General features: G+C 38.5%; 1 protein-coding gene across 1 annotated transcript in view; it reads right to left on the bottom strand.

Moving 5' to 3' along the window:
* LOC126175837 (uncharacterized) overlaps nucleotides 1-22,312 on the bottom strand; it is a 54,939-nt gene extending 32,627 nt beyond the window's left edge. The window contains exons 1-6 of the mRNA XM_049922838.1: nucleotides 22,245-22,312; nucleotides 22,055-22,144; nucleotides 9,154-9,378; nucleotides 8,943-9,068; nucleotides 7,155-7,266; nucleotides 6,883-7,071 (exon numbers count right to left, since the gene is read on the bottom strand). Of these exons, the coding sequence (XP_049778795.1) occupies nucleotides 6,883-7,071; nucleotides 7,155-7,266; nucleotides 8,943-9,068; nucleotides 9,154-9,378; nucleotides 22,055-22,056 (654 nt within the window). The 5' untranslated portion in view covers nucleotides 22,057-22,144; nucleotides 22,245-22,312. The remainder of the gene's footprint in view (nucleotides 1-6,882; nucleotides 7,072-7,154; nucleotides 7,267-8,942; nucleotides 9,069-9,153; nucleotides 9,379-22,054; nucleotides 22,145-22,244) is intronic.
* Between the last annotated feature and the right edge of the window lie 373 nt (nucleotides 22,313-22,685).

Below are 22,685 nucleotides of genomic sequence, written 5' to 3'. Positions count from 1 at the left end.
CAACTCAGCATCTGTGCTGTATGGTGAGTAGTGACTTTCCTTCTCAGAATATTGTTACATTCCATCCTGGATTTTCCACTGTAATGAAATTGAGTGTTTATGAAATATTGTCCCAGTTACGGGACTAGAGTCATGATTTCCTGTCAGAGAGATCACAACCAGAGGGATCACAAAGTTCGTAGTAATTGACGGAAAGTCAGAGTAAAACAGAAGTGATTTCTCGCATTCCCTAAGGTAGTGTTATAGGACCTCTACTGATCCGTATCTATATAAACGACTTAGGAGACAATCTGAGCAGCCGGTTTAGGTTGTCTCCAGATGATGCTGTCATTTATTGTCTAGTGAAGTCATTGGAAGATCAAAACAAACTGCAAAACAATTTAGAAAAGATATTATGTGTGTGGTGCAAAAGCTGGCAATGAACCCTAAATAATGGGATGTGTGAGGTCATCCATGAGTGCTAAAAGGAATCCGTTAAGCTTTGGTTACACAATAAGCCTACACTACACTAGTCTGCCCTCTCTTGAAATACTACTCCGCAGTGTGAGATCCTTACCAAATAGTATTAACGGAGTCCATCGAGAAAACTCAAGGAAGAGCAACACGTTTTCCATTATGGAGAAATATGGGAGGGAAGAATACAAGATTTGGGTCGGGCATCATCATAACAAAGGCGTTTCTGGTTTTTTCGATCACCAACTTTCTCCTCCAAATGTGAAAATATTTTGTTGGCACCGAGATAAGTAGAAACAGTCACCATAATAAAATAAGGGAAATCGGAGTGTGCACAGAAAGATTTTTTTTCCCCGTGCACTGTTAAGAGTGGAATAATAGAGAATTATTATGAAGGTGGTTTGACGAACCCCGTCATTCACTTAAGCATGATTTGTGGAGTACCCAAGTAGATGTATGTGTACATCCATAAATTTTAGCAGTTTCCTTTGGAGTCGACAGACACTGTTGCATACACATCACTTCACAACATACGTCAACACAGAACACGATGAAACACACGATAATCAAATTTCACGCCTTTCACTTCTGCTTTCCTTAGCAAGTTTAAAAACGATCTCTGGTAGTAGGTTTTATGACGTATAGTTTCACTTACACATATGAGAGGCAGCATAAGTTTCCCAATCAAGATACACTCTAACTTCAATTTTACATTTTTCGCAATTCTACACCATAAATTCATACCTCCTGAGAAAAAACTGTAAGATCAATGCTAAAAATTCCTCTATTTTATATTTCTTCCCAGTAACGTTTACCGCAATTCTACTCTCTTACTTGACATCTCACTCGACTTCATCCCTTTTCCTTCCTCTTGACATCTGATGTGACTCAACGAGTTTTAAGTGGCACAGAAGGTGATACGGTTTGCACCATGGATGGTGATGGGAGTTAAGGGAATGTTTTTTGCCGCTGTGAAGAGAGGAGACGTGAGAGGAAATGTCAATACAACTTGCAACATTCAGCAATGAAAAAACAGAGCAGCCAACATGAAATGTTCCTGACCGAGCCAATATGTGACAAAGGGGCCCAGCTGCCACCTTTTCTTGTGTCACTTATAACTCAGTCTCATCTTTTTGCAATATTTTCAATGTACTGTATTCAGTAACAACACTGATTGTAAATCTTTCAAATCCAAACCCTGAGTCTAGAAGAATATGCTCAGTTAGAATCAAAGATAACCACTTGTATGAATATCAAGAGCTGAGATGGAAAACCAATCCTAGGCAAAGAAAGGAAGGTAGAAAGGTGGAAGGAATAAATAGACTGTCTATACAAGAGCGATGTACTTTAAGACAATATTATGGAAATGGAAGAGGATGTAGAAGATGAAATGGGAGATATGATATTCCGTGAAGAGTTTGACAGAGCACTGAAAGATCTAAGTCAAAACAAGGCCCCAGGAGTAAACATTCCGTTACAACTAATGACAGCCATGGGAGAACCAGTCCTGACAAAACTCTACCATCTAGTGAGCAAGATGTATGAGACAGGCGAAATACTCTCAGACTTCAAGAAGAATATAAAAATTCCAATCCCAAAGAAAGCAGGTGTGACATATGAAAATTACCAAACTATCAGCTTAGTATATCATGGCGGCAAAATACTAATGCGAATTCTTTACAGACGAATGGAAAAACTTGTAGAAGCCAACCTCAGGGACGATAAGTTTGGATTCCGTAGAAATGTTGGAACATGTGAGGCAATACTGACCCTATGACTTATCTTAGAAGAGAGAATAACCCTTTCCACTCCAATGTCGAGTGCCACTCGACATTGCGAAATTTGTTTTCCACTCCGATGTCGAGCCTCATTCGACACGACTTTTCGAAGCTCTCAGACATATTTTGAGTCTACTAGGCATTATTGCTGCAGTGTGCTGCCGTCTAGGAGAACTAGTGTTAACTCTGTGTCGAACAGTAGAAGCTGTGTTAAGTCGAAGATTGTAATTATTACGTTCAAGTCCACGCGCTCGAAATGGCTAGTTCTTCACATAGTCCTTTCTGAGGAAGAGATTTTAGATCTTTTAGAGCAATCTCTAAGTGAAAACAAGAGTGAAAATGATTTTGATTATGATAGTGATTCATTTCAAAACAATTCACGTGACAATGACTAAGAAAACAGTGACAATGTGCAAGTTTCTAGTGATTCAGCAGAGTATTCGTGGCGAATGTGGAGCGACACTGACTTCACAGATTTTCCTTTTGACGAATCAAAGTGTGGTTTTATAACAAACTAGTTTTGTTCCATCCATCATCGTCCATCGGATTCTTTCAATTAATTTTTACAGATAACCTATTTCAACAAATAGCAGATGAAATGAATAGGTATGCTACATCAAAAATACGTAAAGTGACACCACTTCCACAACATTCTGCATGGTGGGACTGGAGAAATGTTACCATGGAAGAAATGAAACGCTTCCATGGTGTGCTACTGAATGTGGCATTACAAAAGCGTAAGAACTTTCAGGACTTTTTTCAAGAGAATGGTTACAATCATCCGACTTCTTTCCAGACTGTTTTAGTCGCCGACGATTTATGCAAATTTTCTGGGAACTTCATGTTTCTAATCCGACGAGTGCTACACATGTCTACAGTCAAGTTCAGTCACGTCTGAGTAAAGTGACAAATGTACTGAATTACTTGTCTGGCACGTTTTTCGAAATTTATCGACCATGTCAGTATTTAGCTGCTGATGAATCTACAGTATTGTTCAAGGGTCATGTATTATTCAAAATGTACAATCCTCAAAAACCAACAAAATGGGGACTCAGAGTTTATGTAATTTCGGATTCATCGAATGGTTATATCTGCAGTTTGATACCCTATGTATACCCCAATTGTTGGCCAGTGGCCACATTGTTTCCACAAAGAGATGCGCACAAATCTCTGCGGTGCACTGCCGCCCAGGTGGCGGCGATTTAAATAAGAGTGCGCGGAGCCGCCCTGTGTCTGCCTTTCGGAGTGCAAAGGGTTAAGGAAAGGCAAACCTACGTTTCTAACATTTGTAGACTTAGAGAAAGCTTTTGTAATGTTGACTGGAATACTCTAACATTCTGAAGGAGACAGGGGTAAAATACAGGGGGGGGAGGGGGGGAAAGGCTATTTACAATTTGTATAGAAACCAGGTGGCAGTTATAAGAGTCGAGGGACATGAAAGGTAAGCAGTTGTTGGGAAGGGAGTGAGACAGGGTTGTAGCCTCTTCCCGATGTTATTCAATCTGTATATTGTGCAAGCAGTAAAGAAAACAAAAGAAAAATTCCGAGTCAGTATTAAAATCCATGGAGGAGAAATAAAAACTGTGAGGTCCGTTGATGACATTGTAATTCTGAGAGAGACAGCAAAGGACTTGGAAGAGCAGATGAACGGAATGGACAGTATCTCGAAAGGAGGATATAAGATGAACATCAACAAAAGAAAAACAAGGAAAATGGAATGAAGTCGAATTAAGTCGGGTGATGCCGAGCGAATTAGATTAGGAAATGAGAGAAAGTAGTAAAGGAGTTTTGCTATTTGGGGAGCAAAATAACTGATGATGGTCGAAGTAGAGAGGATATAAAATGTAGACTGGCAATGGCAAGGAAAGCCTTTCTGAAGAAAAGAAATTTGTTAACATCGAGTATGGATTTAAGTGTCAGGAAGTCGTTTCTGAAAGTATGGAGTGTAGCCATGTATGGAAGTGAAATATGGACGATAAACAGTTTGGACAAGAAGAGAATAGAAGCTTTCGAAATGTGGTGCTACAGAAGAATGCTGAAGATCAGATGGGTAGATCACGTAACCTATGAAGAGGTATTGAACAGAATTGGGGAGAAGAGGAGTTTGTGGCACAACTTGACTAGAAGAAGCGATCGGTTGGTAGGACATGTTCCGAGGCATGAAGTGATCACCAATTTAGTGTTGGAGGGTAAAAATCTTAGAGGGAGACCAAGAGATGAATACACTAAGCAGATTCAGAAAGACGTAGGTTGCAGTAGGTACTGGGAGATGAAGAAGCTTGCACAGGATAGAGTAGCATGGAGAGCTGCATCAAACCAGACTCAGGACTGAGGACCACCACAACAACAACAGAATCAAAGAAATGTCGGTGATTTCTGGCTAGTGTGCTCTTATTGGCTGACGACTTGTTACGTCACCCATCAACCAGTGCAATGACACCACACTGAAGCTGGTTTTACTTGAGCTATTTACTGGTCAAAATCGACTACTCTAAGTGCTCGCGCCTCTCGTACTTGTGTGTAAAACCATGACAAGTGTGTCTACGACATCAATGATCTATAGATCGTGCTGGAGTTCTAAATTTCCAAGTATGTCATATGCTGCGCATGTGCAGACAACGTACTATGGGAGCATCTGCTACCACTGGGAGCTATAATCAATCCTGACTGAGTTCATTCCTATTATAGAAATGCGTTTGTGATTTGTTGTCTTGTTAATCTTTATTGTTTTGTTTGCTTTTGTGGCACACCGAAAGTTACACAAGGTTCTGGTATTTTTTCCTACTAGAATTCTCCTACAGGAGAGACGAAATATCTGAAAGCAAGAAGCATTTACGTTTTACACAGAAAGTGCCTATACTGTGCACAGGTAAGAACGTCCAGATAAATGTTTTAATTAAAATTATTTCAACAGTAAAAAACAATCAGAATTGTTGGATGAGAAAAATAATTTTTGATGTTACTTGGAATCTATAAAAAAAAAAGATACAAAGGATAAGAGGCACTATTTACTGAGCTCTACATAGTGCCTGATACGTTTGCAAGCACATATTTTCTCAAGCAATTAAATGTGTGTGTTCTGAAATGTTTGGATGACATTTCCCATTCTTGCAGTTCTCAGGAGTATGAACTATTTACCACAAGATATTTGACTAGAACAACTATGATTTCTGCCTCTGTCATTAATTAACTCTGTTATCACTGCTTTTTCCTACATTTTGTTACTGTATCAATTTTTCTACAAACAGGATAATCCCTTATAATCTCACTTTCACCATACACATGTCAAATTCCATAGCAGACAGGTTTCACAACACCTGAAATTTTGGTACTGACGTGTGATCAAAAATGACCACTCAAAACAGATGATTCTCAGTACAGAAATAAAACACCACGAGTGCCACAGTAGGCACCTCTGTCCCGAGTAGTCAGCTGAGACAGAGTCCATCGTATAAATGGGGCTTTTAACACACACAAATTAAGCTCACCTGCTGGATACACAGGAGGTTACTGTGCTCACATCACTAGTGTGCAATGTGTCATTGGCTAGAGGAGGAAAAAAACACTCCCACACCTTTCACTGCACTTCGCAGTTTTCGGTTTAATTCACCGTAGTCATCAATTTTTGCTTTTTTCTGTGTGAGCACAAACAAAAGATCTCTCAAAAACGCATGTTTTGATGTACCATTTGTGGTCACAGTATGTCGGAAAATAGCTTGCTTTCTTGTACACAGATACTAATTTCAATATTTTGAGAAGTTTTACTTACTGATACAAAGTTGTGATTATTATTATTATTTTTTTTTTAAAGAAGTGATGAAATTCATTACCTCTAATTGTTGCATAAGCACTGTATTGTATTTTTCAATTTCTTTCATTTATACAGATTTTATACAATATATTTTAGAGGATTACAATTTTTAATTATATATGCAAAGTGTAATATATATTTGTTTTTGCTTGTGTTTTTGAGAGTTTTAACATTTTCCTTGATTCTGCACTGCCTTTAATTTGGCTTTTTTTTTTCAGCCTAGACTGCATGAAAATGTAAAATAGGGGTATCAATTTATTACTAAGCAATGACACAAAATTCATGCAACAAGAAAAATCTTTGCTGGGTCTGACAAAGTAATGAGCAGTGACTGGAGCTGCCCGACATGAGTAGAATCCTCAGTGACTTCAACAGGGGCCCACATTTTACTGAAAGTTATACACCCAGTCACAGATAAAACTGCCGCTAGAAAATTCTCTCGTAACATGTGCAATGTGCAGTTTTAACAGCCATCTTTCATGATTTGCTGGAGTATGAAGATATTAAATGACTAACCACTATCAGAATTGTAGACAGACTGATTAATGGTGGTAAATAGGATGCATACTTTTTGGATTAAAATATATGGACTTTTTCCTCTTCACAAACCATAATTTACCAGATTATATCAATGACACAAAGTCAAATTCTAGACATTTGCAGTCTATAACTTACATCACACACACAAAATGTTACAATACAGTCAGTTAACGTCTCAGACCTTTTACGTTCAAGGTTAATAGCAATAGTTAGTATCTTCAAATATTTATGAAATGTCACACAGGAGAGAGAGGGAGATTACTCTGCCTGACCATGAGAAACATTTCAATTATAACGCACCTGTGGTCCTTTTGGCGCACCTCCGAAGATACAAGTGTTTCTTACAAGAGATGAAGCACCGAACTCTGAGGCAACCTGTTGTATCTGCTGTGCCAGCTCTCTTGTGGGAGCCAACACTAGTGCAATAGGGCCATCACCTCTTTGTAATCGTGGTTGATGATTGATATGGACAATTGCTGGGAAAATGTACTAAAAAGAAAAAAATAATAAATTAGACACAAAGTGATGACTGAATCAGATTTACAAGTATTTATTTGATACTCGTTATTTACCGCTAGTGTCTTCCCAGAACCGGTTTGTGCTATTCCAACCATGTCTCTTCCACTAAGAGCAATGGGCCATCCTTGTGCTTGTATGGCAGTGGGTTCTTCAAAACCTTGCCGTCTATTGAGGAAAGATTAACAAAAAAAAAAAGGCAAATTTAATGTGTATATTTCACTTCATATGCAAATACTTTAATTTTATTATCTCAACATTAAAAATAACAAAAATCTTTTATAACAGTAAACTGCTCTGCAAATTTCAAATAAATCAAAGTAGTTATAAGAACACCAGGCTGAATATACTATAATTATGCAGGAAGTGTTACCTGAAGCTATTATATACAAGTATTACACATATTACGGTTAATTAACGTATGGAATTATTTTGCAACAGGTACGCACAAAAAGAATTTCCGTTCCAGATTTTTCACATTTCACATTTCACTGCATGCACATTGCAAAGTCTATCTATCTGGTCAGGGTAAAACAAATTAAATGAAAGAGCAGCATTAATTATCACATATGGATATTTTTAAAACTCATGATTCAAAATATTTACAGATGGAGTGTGGGTAGTAGAAGGGGAACACTCATGGTAATAACTTGTCAAACAATCTGACAATTATATGAAGACACGATTTTTACATACTTGGAAAAGAAAACAGAGTTTATCCAAAGAAATTCGGAAAACAGTACAAGAAGCATTCTCCATTTGGGATTAGTGCATCATGTAATATCATTCAGTGTCTTCTATTGTCATACTAAGGTTCCTTTATACCAACACAAACACAAGAAACGTGCAACAGCAAACGAGATTTATCTCTGGTCAAATAGCATTTAGTCACTTTTGGTTCACATCTGCTTGTGTTCTGCGGCTATCAATCTTTCTGCAAACCATTGAAGACAGTGTGTGTCATCTCTATACTGGCCCTAGTATTACAAAAAACATGTTTGATATCTTCTCTGCTGTTGTTATTGTTGATTGGAGTTGCATGAGCAATGGAGTGGTCCAAAGAGAATGTACTGTTGGATGTAGGTATTGCACGTGTTTCTGGGAACCAACAGATTTGCAGCACGAAGGACAAAGGAAAAGAAATACGACTGGTAGAAAACTGCTGAAGCAATAGTCTCATTGGGGAATCGAGTGAATAGGCACAAGTTCTGTAACTCTCTCTATTTAAAAGAAAAACAACAAATTTCCTTGAAAGTAAAGAAGTGACAACAAGTGTCAGTTATGCTGATTAAAAATATGCGAAAAGACCTGACCATTCTCTTTATTACGTTCATGGTATCTGTGATGACGTGACTGATGTTTCACTGTTATTACAGAAATTCTTGATGATAAATAAAAATTGTTTACCAGTGACCACATTATCCATCTTCTAGCATACATACAGCAGTTTTTATCAGGTACCCCATGTGAAAAGGTCACATGAATATTTCACATTTCTGTTATCATATTTTGTTGAGATCACGTTATGTGTACACTTAACAAAATCCTTGAAGAGCTTCACATATGTCAACACAGACATCAAAAACTATCTGACATATAGCAGCTACTGAAACACTCAGTCACCAACATAAACATCTCCACTTGTTAATAACCATGTGTATTTTGCTTTTAAATTCCTTCCTCAACTGTAATGAGAAGCCAGTGAAGTGTCAACTGACACATGCTTAAGTTCTGGATAGTGGAAAGCAAAGCTGGTTCATATTTATTTATCAACCATTACAACTTATTAAAAGTCTATACCTTAAACTGTTATGATGTATGCACTGTAACTATAACTATCTCACCTAACTTCGTTCATAACATAATCTGGGAAATTTCCTTCTTCAAAAGTTAAAGCTGGATCTGGAACAGCATTTCCCTTGACAGTTATTTCCTTACTTGCACGGTACCGTGCAACTTCTTGAGGGCTTCTATAAAAAACAGAAGGAGAAAAAAGTGTCAACTTTTATATACACCAATGTACAAGCAACATAATGGACAACGAACAAAACCAACCTGTTTAAGACATTTGGATGTGGTACATAAAAATCTTTCCTGAATGGCGGTAGTGCTGACATGTCCCATCGTGGCCGTCTTAATCTTTCACCAGGCTGCTTTCCTTTGAGACTGCTTGCTCCAAATCCCCCTCCACCACCACCACCAAATCCTCTTCCTCCTCCACCCCTCGGACCACGATCATTGGACCTTGGCCTGCCGCGATTCCTGCTTCGATCTCTGTACCTAATAAAACCAAAATAGAGGATCACATTTTAATATAGTATTAAGCTTCCAACAATACAATTCTAAAAAAAAAAAGACTGGAATTATACTGATATATCATCATTTAAAGATATGTCTTCTTTCGGCATCGGCTTTTGGTACAGGCGTCTTCAACATAGTCATACAAGGTGCTGAATAACTAGCCACACACACACTATAAGATTTCCACCACAGGCTAGAACCACAGCAATCTCGGACACCGACTAAGAACTGCCATGCATGCTCGACAGTTGCAACTGTGCCTCACATCAACTCTGTCGTACAATGAAGCTTTTTATAGGCATTTAAACGAGGATAAAGGAATGTAGTTGAATTAAATCAGGTGATGCTGAGAGAATTAGGAAATGAGACACTTAAAGCAGTAAATGAGTTCTGCTATTTGAGGAGCAAAATAAATGATGATGGTTGAAGTGGAGAGGGTATAAAATGCAGACTGGCAATGGCAAGAAAAGCCTTTCTGAAGAAGAGAAATTTGTTAACATCGAGTATGGATGTAAGTGTCAGGAAGTCGTTTATGAAAGTATTTGTATGGAAGTGAAACGTGGATGATAAATAATTTAGACAAGAGAACAGAAGCTTTTGAAATGTGGTGCTATAGAGGAATGCTGAAGATTAGGTGGGTAGATTACATAACTAATGAGGAGATATTCAATAGAATTGGGAAGAAGAGAAATTTGTGGCACAACTTGACTAGAAGAAGGGATCGGTTGGTAGGACATGTACTTGAGGCACCAAGGGATCACCAATTTAGTACTGGAGGGTAAATATCGCAGAGGGAGATCAAGAGATGAATACACTAAGCAGATTCAGAAGGATGTAGGTTGCAGTAGTTACTCAGAGATGAAGCTTGCACAAGATAGCATGGAGAGCTGAATCAAACCAGTCTCTGGACTGAAGTATGCAACAACATTTTATCGTAGAACATTTTCGCACTTGGAAAGTAGTTCATATCTTCGAGAGAAAATATGGACAACGTTAGGAAGAAAACAGATTAGCTGTGTGTTTGAACTTTTGTAAAGTACAGTACTTCATAATACCCATAATATAATGGACATAAAGTTGTGGGAATAGCCAATAATAATAATCACAGCACATGCAAAATTTCACTGGCACTCACTACAATGTTGATTTATACAACTCCTCCCACAACCTCCTTTCACACGTTTTTCAGGATACTTACATCTTTCTGTGATTATTTCTGAAATTACTGAAGGTACTTCAAATCCATCTTTGCTACTACAACAAAATGTGTATTTGTCACAAATGCATTTTGTTTTATTAAAATAAAAGTCTTTGGCAGTCTGTAATGAAACACTTTTACCATCTAGTTTGCTTACTGCATCCAGAAACTGTTTGTTAGAAAAGATGATGATGTTACTCATGATATATTACATCCGATTTTTGCTCACACCAGGAATTGTCGTAGGCTTCCACTTAAAAAAAAAAAAAAAAAAACCTTGTTTGGCACTACTGTTAGTTTATATAACACTGGTCCATAGTTGGAATACTATCTAGTAATGTTTGAACCATCTCTTTGTGTGCCCTAACTTTTATATTCTTGTTTGACTAATGTTCATGTATCATTTGCCACAAAAAAGGTATTTCACAGTACAGTTGTACAAATTTTTCAATGTGGTCACTGGCCCATTCTATTTTACTATACTTGTAGCAACTAAAACTTACTCACACTTGAAAACCACTCATTTCTCTGGTTGCAGTGTTAAGATTTGCTTCTTTCGGCACAACAACCAAGTGTTTATACAATGTCACCTTCCTGACACCTTAATACAGTTACAACTGTGATAGAACACGAAACAGCAGTTGATTAAATGAGGAAAGGAGACAAATCACAGGTCAAATGCTTATGAAAAAGCAAGTTCTTGGAATTGATATAAAAGTGTGCCTTTTTCACTGATCTTGTTGCAAAGCTATACTAATTCACATTTCACCAGTTATCGGTCAGCAGTTACTAGTATACCACAGTAGATAATGAAGTTCCACCTGTTTACCATTGCAAAATACTCTCCTCTACATGCTATCATTTTGCAAGATCTCGTTTCAATATCTCAAACCATTTGAGAGATACGAGTGACAGCTATAGTATTTCAGTCTAGCCTTACTGTTGACACGGACAAACACGAGTGCTCTTGTTAACATCTGTTTTCCTGGGACTGGAGATAAGAGATCACCTATCAAGCCTGAAGAAAAATTCAATACTTCAGTTACATTTCATATACTGCAACACATGGTCTAACATACACAAAATGCTTATTCATAGCCATCCCAATTTTTCATTGCAAACTTTTCGAATTTCAGACTGTGTGTTACTTACATGTGAACATCACAATAACTATGAGCATATGTAAAATTATAGCTGCTTTATCATGAAGCTGATACTTAAAGCATAACTGACAAAAAGATGTTACCAAATTGTTTCCAGACTGCATGACAGCCAATGTGAGCACACTATTCTGCCACAGTAGCGCATCAGTTCACCAGCTCACCATAAACTACTGCTGAACTAGGCCTGTCACTAAAATCTGCTCATGCATGGCCATCTAATGGATGAAGGTGTAGTAGTCCTTCAGAAGCCATCTTCACCTTGCAGGCTGTATCAACTTTGTTAACTTTATGTTTTAATATCACTGTATACTATATTTTCTACTGCAAATAGAAAGGTGCTTAAGCAATTTACATGAACTGCTGGCACTTTATGTCATATCACAGCAACCATAATTGCTAAATTAATAAATCAGCGAAGAAGGCTAGAAGAGCGTCTCTGCTTGTTAGCATCTCACTTAGACAATCAATGTCGTTCCTAAGGGCCCGGGTTCGATTCCCGGATGGGCCGGAGATTTTCTCCGCGCACGGGCTGGGTGTTGTGTTGTCCTAATCATCATCATTTCATCCCCATCGACGCGCAAGTCGCCAAAGTGGCGTCAAATCGAAAGACTTGCACCCGGCAAACGGTCTACCCGACGGGAGGCCCTAGTCACACGACATTTATTTAACTGACATCTATTAGTTACAGTATGATACCCATAAAGGAATTACGGGCAAAGTTTGAACAGGTTGTAAATCGTGCTCTGGAGCAGTATGGGTCCAACCCCATCATGGTTTAACTATGAAGTTGGAAAACACTGAGGAAGCAAAGGCTGTTGCACTCTCGATTCAAAAGAACGCACAAAGGATGAAAGACAAAAGTTAGAATAGATCCGCACGTCCATGATAAGATCTATGCGCGAAGTATACAACTACCACTGTCATCCCTTAGCAACAAATCTGGCTAAGAACCTTAGAAAATCCTGTCTTATGTAAAATCACTAAGCAGGTCTAAGGCTTCCACCCAGTCACTCATTGACCATTCTTAAGTGGCAGTTAAAGATAGCAAAGTGAACAATGAAGTTCTAAATTTCGTGTTTAAGAAATCATTCATGCAGGAGAATCGCACTAGTGATGGGGAGCTCGTGAATGAGTCGTTCAAATGAACGCTTCACTCCTGTGAAGTGTGAACTAACCACTCAATTTCAATGAACTGGTACTTCAAACTCTTCACAGATGGCACACTCCACACTTTTTTCTAGTTCACTCACTCTCTTCCCCTCTCCCTCACCCACGTCACTCATTCTCCCTTCACTTCAGTCCTCCCTGTGCTGCCTGTCGACGAATCGCGCGGTGTTTGTGGGGAACGATAGGTTTAGGAGTGGCGGGGGATGTGAGGGGCAAGGAGAAGACAGCGTCAGCTGCTACCTGCAGTGCTGACATCATTACCCGTGACTATTTGTGCAGTTAAACTTCGCGTCTACGGGTAGCCTACCGTTGGCAGCGCTTGAAGACAAATGAATATTAAAGATGGAAACGAAGAGGCTATTTGTGTGATCACGCACAGCCAACATGAAAATAAAAGGTTTGTTAATAACACTGAAAGAGGGATTTTACCTGAAATCGTACCAATGACTACACGTGACTGTTTACGTTTTGAATCTAGTGGGTTATTATTGTCAACAAAATAAAATCTACAGGAAAACTTCTGAATAATTACTTAACGTAGGTATATAGACTTTGTGACAGTGTTAAACATACTCATTCTATTTTGGATTAAATTTTAAAAGGAACATAAAATTGGACTGCATTTCGTTGGTAGCCCTATTTTTCAGTCCATGAATACAACAAATAATGTTTCATTTGGCAGATAAAGACTTTTTTGGGCGCTTCACGAGAAAATGAGCAAGATTAAATGTAGTACCTTCTTTATACGTGACAGCCTTCTCTGTTTATCTTTCCTTTGTCCCCTTCGACCATGCTCTATTTAGGATAACTCAGACGCTGTAAGAGCATAAAACGTTGCATGCACGTTACTCCATAGTTCCGCCATCTGTTGGTAAATTTGTGAAGTATTACGAAGCTTTATTGTACGAGCGAGGCGAAGCGAGCGTAGCAGCGGCTGAGCGGCGAACTGGGCAACTTCGCTAGGCTTCCGTACTTCACGAATGAACTACTTCATTTGAACGCTTCACGGCAAAGAGTGAAATGAATGAAGTAGTTCACGGGAATGAACGAGTTCGACCCACCTCTAAATCGCACACCCATACTGTCACTTAGTAATAAGCATCCCTGGCATAGAGAAACAACTGAAGGAGTTGAAAACAATAACATTACTATGTTCGGATGGAATTCCAATTCAGTTTTACAAAATGTACTCTAAGGCATTGGCCCCTTCCTTAGCTTGCATTTATCACAAATCCCTCGCCTAGTGCAAAGATCCAAGCAGTAGAAAACTGTGCAAGTAACTCCTGTACTTCAGAAGGGTAAGAGAATAGACCCACAAAACTACAGGCTAATATCCCTAACATTGGTTAGCTGCAGAATCCTTGGAAATATTCTCTGTTGAAATATAATAAATTTTCTTGGGACCAAGAACTAAACCTTATGTCCATGAACCAGCTCTGTTTTTGAAAGCATCATTTGTGTAGAATTCAGCTTGTCCTTCCCTAACAGTCTACAGGGAACCATAGATGAAGGGCATAGGCAGATTCCATATTTCTAAGACTTCAGGAAAGCATCAATCACAGTCCCCTACTGTAGACTTAACAAAGGTAGGAGCATATAGAATAGGTTCTCTGACATGAGAGTGGCTCGAAGACTTCTTTTAAGCAATAGAGCCCTGTGTGTTGTCTTTGATGGTGAGTGTTCATCAGAGACAAGGGTATTATTAGGAGTGCCGCATGGAAATGCAATAGAACCACTATTATTTTCCAGATACATTAATTATCTGGCGAACAGGATGGGAAGAAATCTGCAATTGTTTGATGATGATGCTGTAGTGTAGGGGAAGGTGTCGAAATTGAGTGACTTTAGGACGACAAGATATCTTACATCATATTTTTAGTTGGTGTTCAGTAAACTAGATAAAAAATCAGCATGTCTTATCTCAATGAGGAGCTTGAAACTTTCAGCACAGGGCAGCAGCATGTTGAGGAACTATGGCTCAGGTTTAATAGACTAACCGACCAGGCACTGAATATGTACGTGCCCAGAAGAACAGTTCATATTGGTTGGTTGGTTTTGGGGTTTGATGGGGGCTAAACATCGAGGTCATCAGTCCCCTGTTCCAAACAGACATATTTGTAAAAGGCCTATACAGTAAAAGTGTAACTTCTGCACCCAGAGGGAGGGAACACCATGGGGTACAGAGCTAAAATGAACACCTCAATAACACAAAATAGAGGACACTTAAAAGGAGCAGAGGTAATACTTACTAGAGTAAAACAGACTACAGTGGTTGATGGATCAGGTAGAAGGCTAACCACTCAACTACAAAAGAAGAACCTCCAGCTGGCAAGTGTTGATAGAGGTACCAACACAACTTGTTACCATATAAGACACTATTTTGGTATCCACGTCACAATTAAAAGTCGCTGGAGTGGATGTAGCCTGAGTAATCACGCGAGAGTGCCCACACTAAAGTGAGTGATAAAACCCAGCTGCACAGATAAAATGTAAAACTGAGTCAGCTATAGAGGCATCGTCACCTAGAATTAAAGGAAGTGCAGCTGGTAAATTAAAGAACTGTCGCAAGGCGGCTAAAAGGGGGCAGTCCATCAGGAGATGGACCACTGTCAGCCCTGCATCACAGCGACACTTGGGTGGATCTCACGGTGAAGGAGATAGCTGTGGGTCAACCGCATATGTCCAATTCGGAGATGGCAGAGTTCCATACGGCTGTGGACAACTTTACCATGCAGAGCTTATTTGGCGTGTTCAATCAGGGCTCCAGACATCACAGACCTTGCGATGTACGGCTGACCAGAGGTCTCTTTCCACGAGACCCAGCTCCAGGAGTGGCAAAGTGGTGGCCTGCTTGGCCAACCGATCGACAGAACAGTGCATATTGTAAGACCCCCATGATATAGAGCCATTGTAAAGAAACTTCTAAAGAAACAAACTTGCACAATACGTATAAAACAATGCACGGAACTGAATGTAAGAGATGTGCTGAATGAAATCAGTTTGGTCGTCGAGAGAGCAACAAAATGCCTTCAAAGACAACTGTAGCAGAATACTGTCAAATGAACTTCCACAAAACCCAAAGAATTCTGGTGTGATAGCAAAGTAAAAGCAGAAATTCTGAACTCTTTATCAAATATTCCATTACAAAGGAAAACCCGGGAGAACTGATCCAATGTAATCCTTGTATCACTGAAAGAATGATTGAAATAAGTATGTGTCAGTGGCGTTAAGAAACAGATGAACCTATTAAAACTGAACAAAGCTCCAAAGCCCACTGGAATCCTTATCACATTCTACACTGAATTTGCATCCAGGTTTGCCCCTCTTCTAACAATAATTACTGTAGATCCCTCTAACAAAACAAGCTGCACAGTAGTTGGAAAAAAAGCACAGGTCACAACAGTCTACAAGAAGGTTGGAGATTTGTTGTAGAATCTTGAACATATTCTGCGTTCAAAACATATTGAAGTGTCTACTACAGAATGACCATCTCCTCCTGGTAAACCAGCACGGATTCCAAAAACACTAATCAAGTGAAAACCAATTCACACTTGTCTCACACAACATACTGTAAGCTATGGATAAAAGCAATTTCTTGATTACTGAAAAGTATTGTGCTCAGTACTCCACCTACTTATTGACAGAAGTATGATCACATCTGATATAAAGTTAAATTTGTGACTGGACTGAGGACTTTTTGGTAGGGAGGACACCATATTATCTTGGATGAAGAAGTAAGTTTGGGTGTGCCATCACACATTTATGACATTGCACACAATATTAATAGCAACCTCAATTTTTCGCAGTTATCTATAATGAAGTACTGTCCGAAAGAAGCTGCATAAATATTCAGTCAGATCTTGTTAAGATTTCAAAGTGTTAAAAAGATTGGCAACTTGATTAAAATGTTCAGAAATGTATAATTAACCACTTCACAAAATGAAAAAGGGTAGTATCCTATGACCATAATATCAATGAGTCACAGCTGGAAGCAGCCAACTCATACAAATACCTGGGTTTTAACATTTTGTACGGGTACGAAATGGTATGACAACGTAGGCTTAGAAGTGGGGAACAAGCGGTAGACTTCAGTTTATTGGTAGAATATTGGGGAAGTGCAATCTATCTCAAATGTGGTTGCTTACTAATCACTCATGCGACCGATCCTAAAATAATGCTCAGGTATGTGGTACCCATACCAGATAGGACTAACAGGAGATATTGGACGTATACAGAGAAGTGTGTCACAAATGGTCACAGATTTGTTGAATCAATGGAAGAGGGGTACAGAAATACTGTAAGAACTGAACTGGAAGACTTGAAGATAGACTTAACTATCCCAAGAAAGTCTATGAACAAAGTTTCAAGAACCGAATGATTATTCTAGGAATATAAAACATCCCCCTACATATCACTCACATAGGGATTGTGAGAAGATTAGAATAATTACTGCACACACAGAGGCACTCAAACAACCAATCTTTCCGCATGTTTTAATTAAAACATGGGAGAGGATAGTTGGATAAATATGTTTAGTTAAATCATGGGAGACGGTAGTTGGATCATTGTTTATGAATAACCCATGATTGAATTAAAATCACTGATCCACTTAGTTGTTATATGGGAACCTTAATGTACAGTATAAATTTTACAAATTCTGTTTTACATGCCAACATTCTGTACAATGTATTGCATTGGGTCACCTGGTAATTTTGTACACTCCACACCATGACGATTTAGCACAATAAATGACAACAACATAACTCACAAACATTGCCACCACATAATTAAAACTCTTATAGAGTATACCATCTCTTCATCACTGTGTCCTCTACAAGAAGATTTCAATTCCATTCCAAAACAAGCACACCATATCTCGATGTCACACCACACATCACAACTACGTCACAGGTCACAGCAGACTTATAGTGTCTCTTAACCAAGTACACTACTACAAATCCCCATTCCCCTAAAAAAATTGTCTGCAAACTATTAACATTAATTTACTTGCTGGAACCATTCTTACTGCTTATACTGTCAATCCTGAATAAACGGGCACACAATCACTTTCATGGCATTTTTGTTTGAAATTATACAAACCCCTTAAGTATGAAAAGGCTACATTCTCCATGACCGCAGAATCGGCCGTGTTTCATTTGTATTATATCAATATACAAATTGAAGTCCCCCACCAGTTTCTATTCAAATGTTCGTGCGAATCTCAGGAACTTCTGCAGAGCTTTTGATGTGGTTTTCACTAATAGATAAGATTGCTTTGCGAGGAAGGTTTGCGGTATATAATTTGCACATCCTTTGTACAGACTGGTGAACTAAATGAATTAGGGCCACACACCACTGTTAAAATGACGCCACTGACATCTAATGGTGAATGGCAGATTGGCTCCCGAATGCAATACCAGGCAGGCACAAGCTGCCACAACTGGAAGGCCAGCGCACTCTACCAACACCATCCTGAACAACCTCCAACGCAGGTTGTATCATACAGTAATGTAACAAGAGCAGATTGTTTTGGCATACAATTTTTTGTTTCCCTTGGCATGCACTGTTTAAATCATTAACAACATATGACATCATTCTCTACATTTATGCAATAGACAAATGTTATTGCTATGCCACAAAACCGCCCTGCCATACCTACCAGTGCGAATAGTTTGATGTAGTTGCACTGTTACAATAGAACTACTAATGATCTAAGTGATATACAAAGGCATGCTGAAAAGTAATATTTTATTAACAAAGCTTAAAGAGCTTTCAAAAAAAATTTGGAGGCATTACTTTTCAGCAAATCCACATAAAAACAAAATCAAGTTTAAAAGTATTGTTAATGACAAGCACGGCCTTTATTATATCCTTGTTCATCTTGCAGCAAGACAACAAAACACCAGAAACTATCTGAACACTAGGTCTTTCTATTAGTTTTGATGTAACAATTGTGATTAGCTTCCAAACATTCGAAATTTCACATCTACACCTAGTTTTTTTCCCCTATATTTGCAATAATCGCTGTTTACAATTCTAGGAAAGCTAAGCGAAACTTTTAAGGAATGCCTTAAACTCAAACGGAATATTGGACATCTTAACTTTTCGAAACCCTTAGTACCTCTGGTAAACTACCAACAATGTTTTAGTTGTTACACCCGGATGTCATTTTCATGGCTATTAACTCCTACAACACCGTGGGGCGGATACCATTGTGCCCATTTTTTAAAAATATTTTTATCTTGTCAGGGACATAATATTTTAAAATTTTGGAAAAAATATTGTTTTTAATGAAGTCTTCTACCAGAGTCGACAAACATTTTCAATTTTTCAGTTAAACTTAATCCAAAAATGTGTAAGTCTTAGTAGCAGAGATGTGACTTCACAATGAGTATCACATTTTCAACTCTAGGACCTACTTATACATTTGTACGCCTTAAAACATATTTTGGAAGTCAACATAACCAACAAAATGTGCATTTATATTTTTTGTGGTGGTCATAAAGTACATCCCCCATTGTAGCATGCATTACTAAAAGTGAGTTGGTATTTAGTGTGCTATATGATTCAGTTACGTTCCATACCCTATCTACAAATTAATACTCCTTTAAGAAATATGTTGTTAATGTAAGTCAAAATAATCAATAAATTATGCCTTTTAAAAATTCATTTTAGGGAGGGTATAAAGAACCCCCCCCCCCCCCTCTTTCGCAATACAAATTCCTGAAAATGCACTGGTACTGCAAGTGTTGTTAGTGAATGCACCTATGCTGACACACACAGTTCACTTTTATGAATCTCACTGCAAGGCTGGCAGCTGGTAGAACCTACTGATACTGGTATTTGATTGATCCACGAAAATTGAACAGGGTGCTGAAAATATTTATTTTGCTTCATTTTTTCAGAAAGCAGGTTCTGGCAACACGCAGGTCTCTAGTATAGGCCAAGGTCTGGTAGAGAGTTGTTGGAACTGAAAATACGGTTAAGAGTTGACAAATCAAACAAATGTTTTGCCATGGAAATAACTATAACTGTCATAACGCATATTTCACACACATTGTTTTATTGGAAATGTTGTGTGCATAGGGCCTCCCGTCAGGTACACCTTTTGTTTGGTGCAAGTATTTTGAGTTGATGCCACTTGGGCGACTTGCATGTTCTCGAGGATGAGATGACAAAACACCCAGTCCCTGAGTAGAGAAAATCTCCGACCCAGCCAGGAATCGTACCAGGACCCTTTGGCATGACAGTCCGCTGCGCTGACCACTCAGCTACCAGGGCGAACACTATTTTCATGAATGGTTTTAGTCCATTACTTTGATTAGACACTGTGCCAAAGTTGATAAGTGATATCACGAGGTTCAATACTTTTAGCCAGAACTATACGACTTGCTCCAGCTGTTACGCCTGATTCAGCATTGGAGGTCTACAGTCCTGATGTCACTAACCAAATTTACAGTGTTACAATAATGTTCAAAATCATCAACCAAATGTACGGTTTAAGACTTGCAAAACCTGTGTAACACTTCAGAAATAATCAAACCAACTGCTTGCTCAAGGGCAGTTCATTTGTTTTGGTGCAGTGAAAACCTTACCTAAAATCGATTAATCAATTGTCAGTTCCAAGTACTGGCTCAGATTTCATAGTAACTCATGTAAATGTTTTACATCTGTTCGCCTCGCAAAGCAGGAGCTGTCGATGCTCATTTCCAACAATCCTCATGCAAAGTGCCAAGTTGTACTACTTGCATAATATTACAAATGAACATGTACCACCTGCTGGTTTACATGCGTACAACAGACTGAGTTCATAAGTGAATGAAGTTAAGAAGTGAGCAACTACATCCAGATTAAGCAACATGTACTTTTAGTGAACGTGCTTTGAGTCACACCTCTACAGACATTCTCGATGCCCATTTCCCCCCACAAGAAATGTTCTAAAACATGGGCACTCAATGTCTCTTTTGGGTGTAAAGATGAGGACACATTACAGGTTTTGTTGTATTTAGCACAGATGCTGGGATACATAAACAGGAAATCAGGGTTTAGTTTTACCGAACGTTGTAATAGCACATGACATGCCCATGTATAAAGAAATGGGCTACATGTAAGTACCAGACAATAATGTTATGTTACTGTGTATTTTACAGCGATTTCCAGGCCTCATAATAGTTATCAGTAACGATGTATCGGGGGTGGGGGGGTGAACACGCTAAGAATGCAAGATAGTAACTTTAGAACAAATGTAATTTTTTACTGATCAAGAAAGGCCTGTCTCAATTCACCAAAGGAGTAGCAAACATTTCTAGCTGCCAAAGCTTACGTAGTACATCCACTGCCACAACTTTGATAACAAAATAACTTGTTCAATAATCTTCTACACTGCTCCCACGAACAAGGAATGTAATATCGGTAATGACTGGTGACGTACACAATGAGCTAAATGAGGCCTTCTTAGCAGTTAAGTTTATTACTAACATCCGCAACAATGTTAACAGTGCACCGATTTCTAACGGCATCGATATTCTCTTGCGATTTTACAGTGTGAAATTATGTTCCACCAAACGAAAACGTTTTTATTTATTTGCTTTCAACCGAACTAATAAGCAAACTGCAATTTCCTCGCAACTCATCTGGCGTGGTTGACGAACAGCCATTAATTAATTACAGCTTTCTCCCGTGACGTAAAATAGAAGGTTCGAGTTTAGTAAAGGCCGCAAATCCACGCATCAAGTTTATGAACTGTATTGGTAAAGAGTTACGGGAAGTATGACGTAGCCAAGACTATAACCTGAGCTATGCCAATCATAAATGGCGACGATGTAGTCAACTGAAGTTTCCTCATACCTCAAAGAGCAAGACATAGAACTCCGGTATAAACACTTTCTGTAAAACAAAAACTGTGATAATAACAATAGTTTTAGCAAGCGATATTTTTTGTTTTCTATAACGTTATGAGATTCATAGCATAACCAATCGAATTTCGAGGTAATCAATGTGCCTCTTCGATCATGTTTCCTAGAGCTCCACCATTACGGCTACACAGTGAAAACATCTCATTCATAATGTTCCTCTTTTGAACTGAACTGTTAGGCGGATAATGCCATACTTCCAAATTGTAACTTACATTTTAGCTTACTACAGCACGTCCGTTAGCAGTTCCTCTAAATCAGTTTTTTTCAGGTTTTTCTTCAATAACTTGGGAACCTGGCGGTTGCTAAATAAAAGGAAACAAATATAAGTATCTGAAGCACATTTACAGCAAAACACGGCAATTAAATCCAACAAAAACTAACAAATTCTTAACAACAACTTACTATCAAAGCCGCACAATGACAGGAAGAACCGGAAGAGATCAAGGTTGCATCAACAAAATGGTTTCTCGCTCGCCAAAGATATTATTTGCCACATCAGCAGCGTAAGGTATTGAGCTAAAACTTTTTTTTTTTAAGGAATTCAGCAATAACAAATTTGTGTTTTCCTCATAACAGTATTCTTGATAATGTATTGTCTACTGCTGTATATCCCAAAAAATGTGTATTGCTTAGTAGATCCGTTTATTTCGAGCACCAACTTGGAAGGGAACTAGAGGATACGTCAACATAATGTCTCTTCGCTGTACCCTTTACTCAACATCGAAAGTGAGGCTATAAGCCACGAAACGTGATTCACAAAATCAGTATGTACATTATTAAGGAATAAGTAATGATAGCGGAGTTTCTTAACGCCCAAAGCAAACTTTAGAACGACTATTCTTG

The sequence above is a fragment of the Schistocerca cancellata genome, chromosome 3 (assembly GCF_023864275.1).
Source record: "Schistocerca cancellata isolate TAMUIC-IGC-003103 chromosome 3, iqSchCanc2.1, whole genome shotgun sequence".
Taxonomy (NCBI): Eukaryota; Metazoa; Arthropoda; class Insecta; order Orthoptera; family Acrididae; genus Schistocerca; species Schistocerca cancellata.
This window is presented reverse-complemented; position numbering and strand designations above follow the sequence as displayed.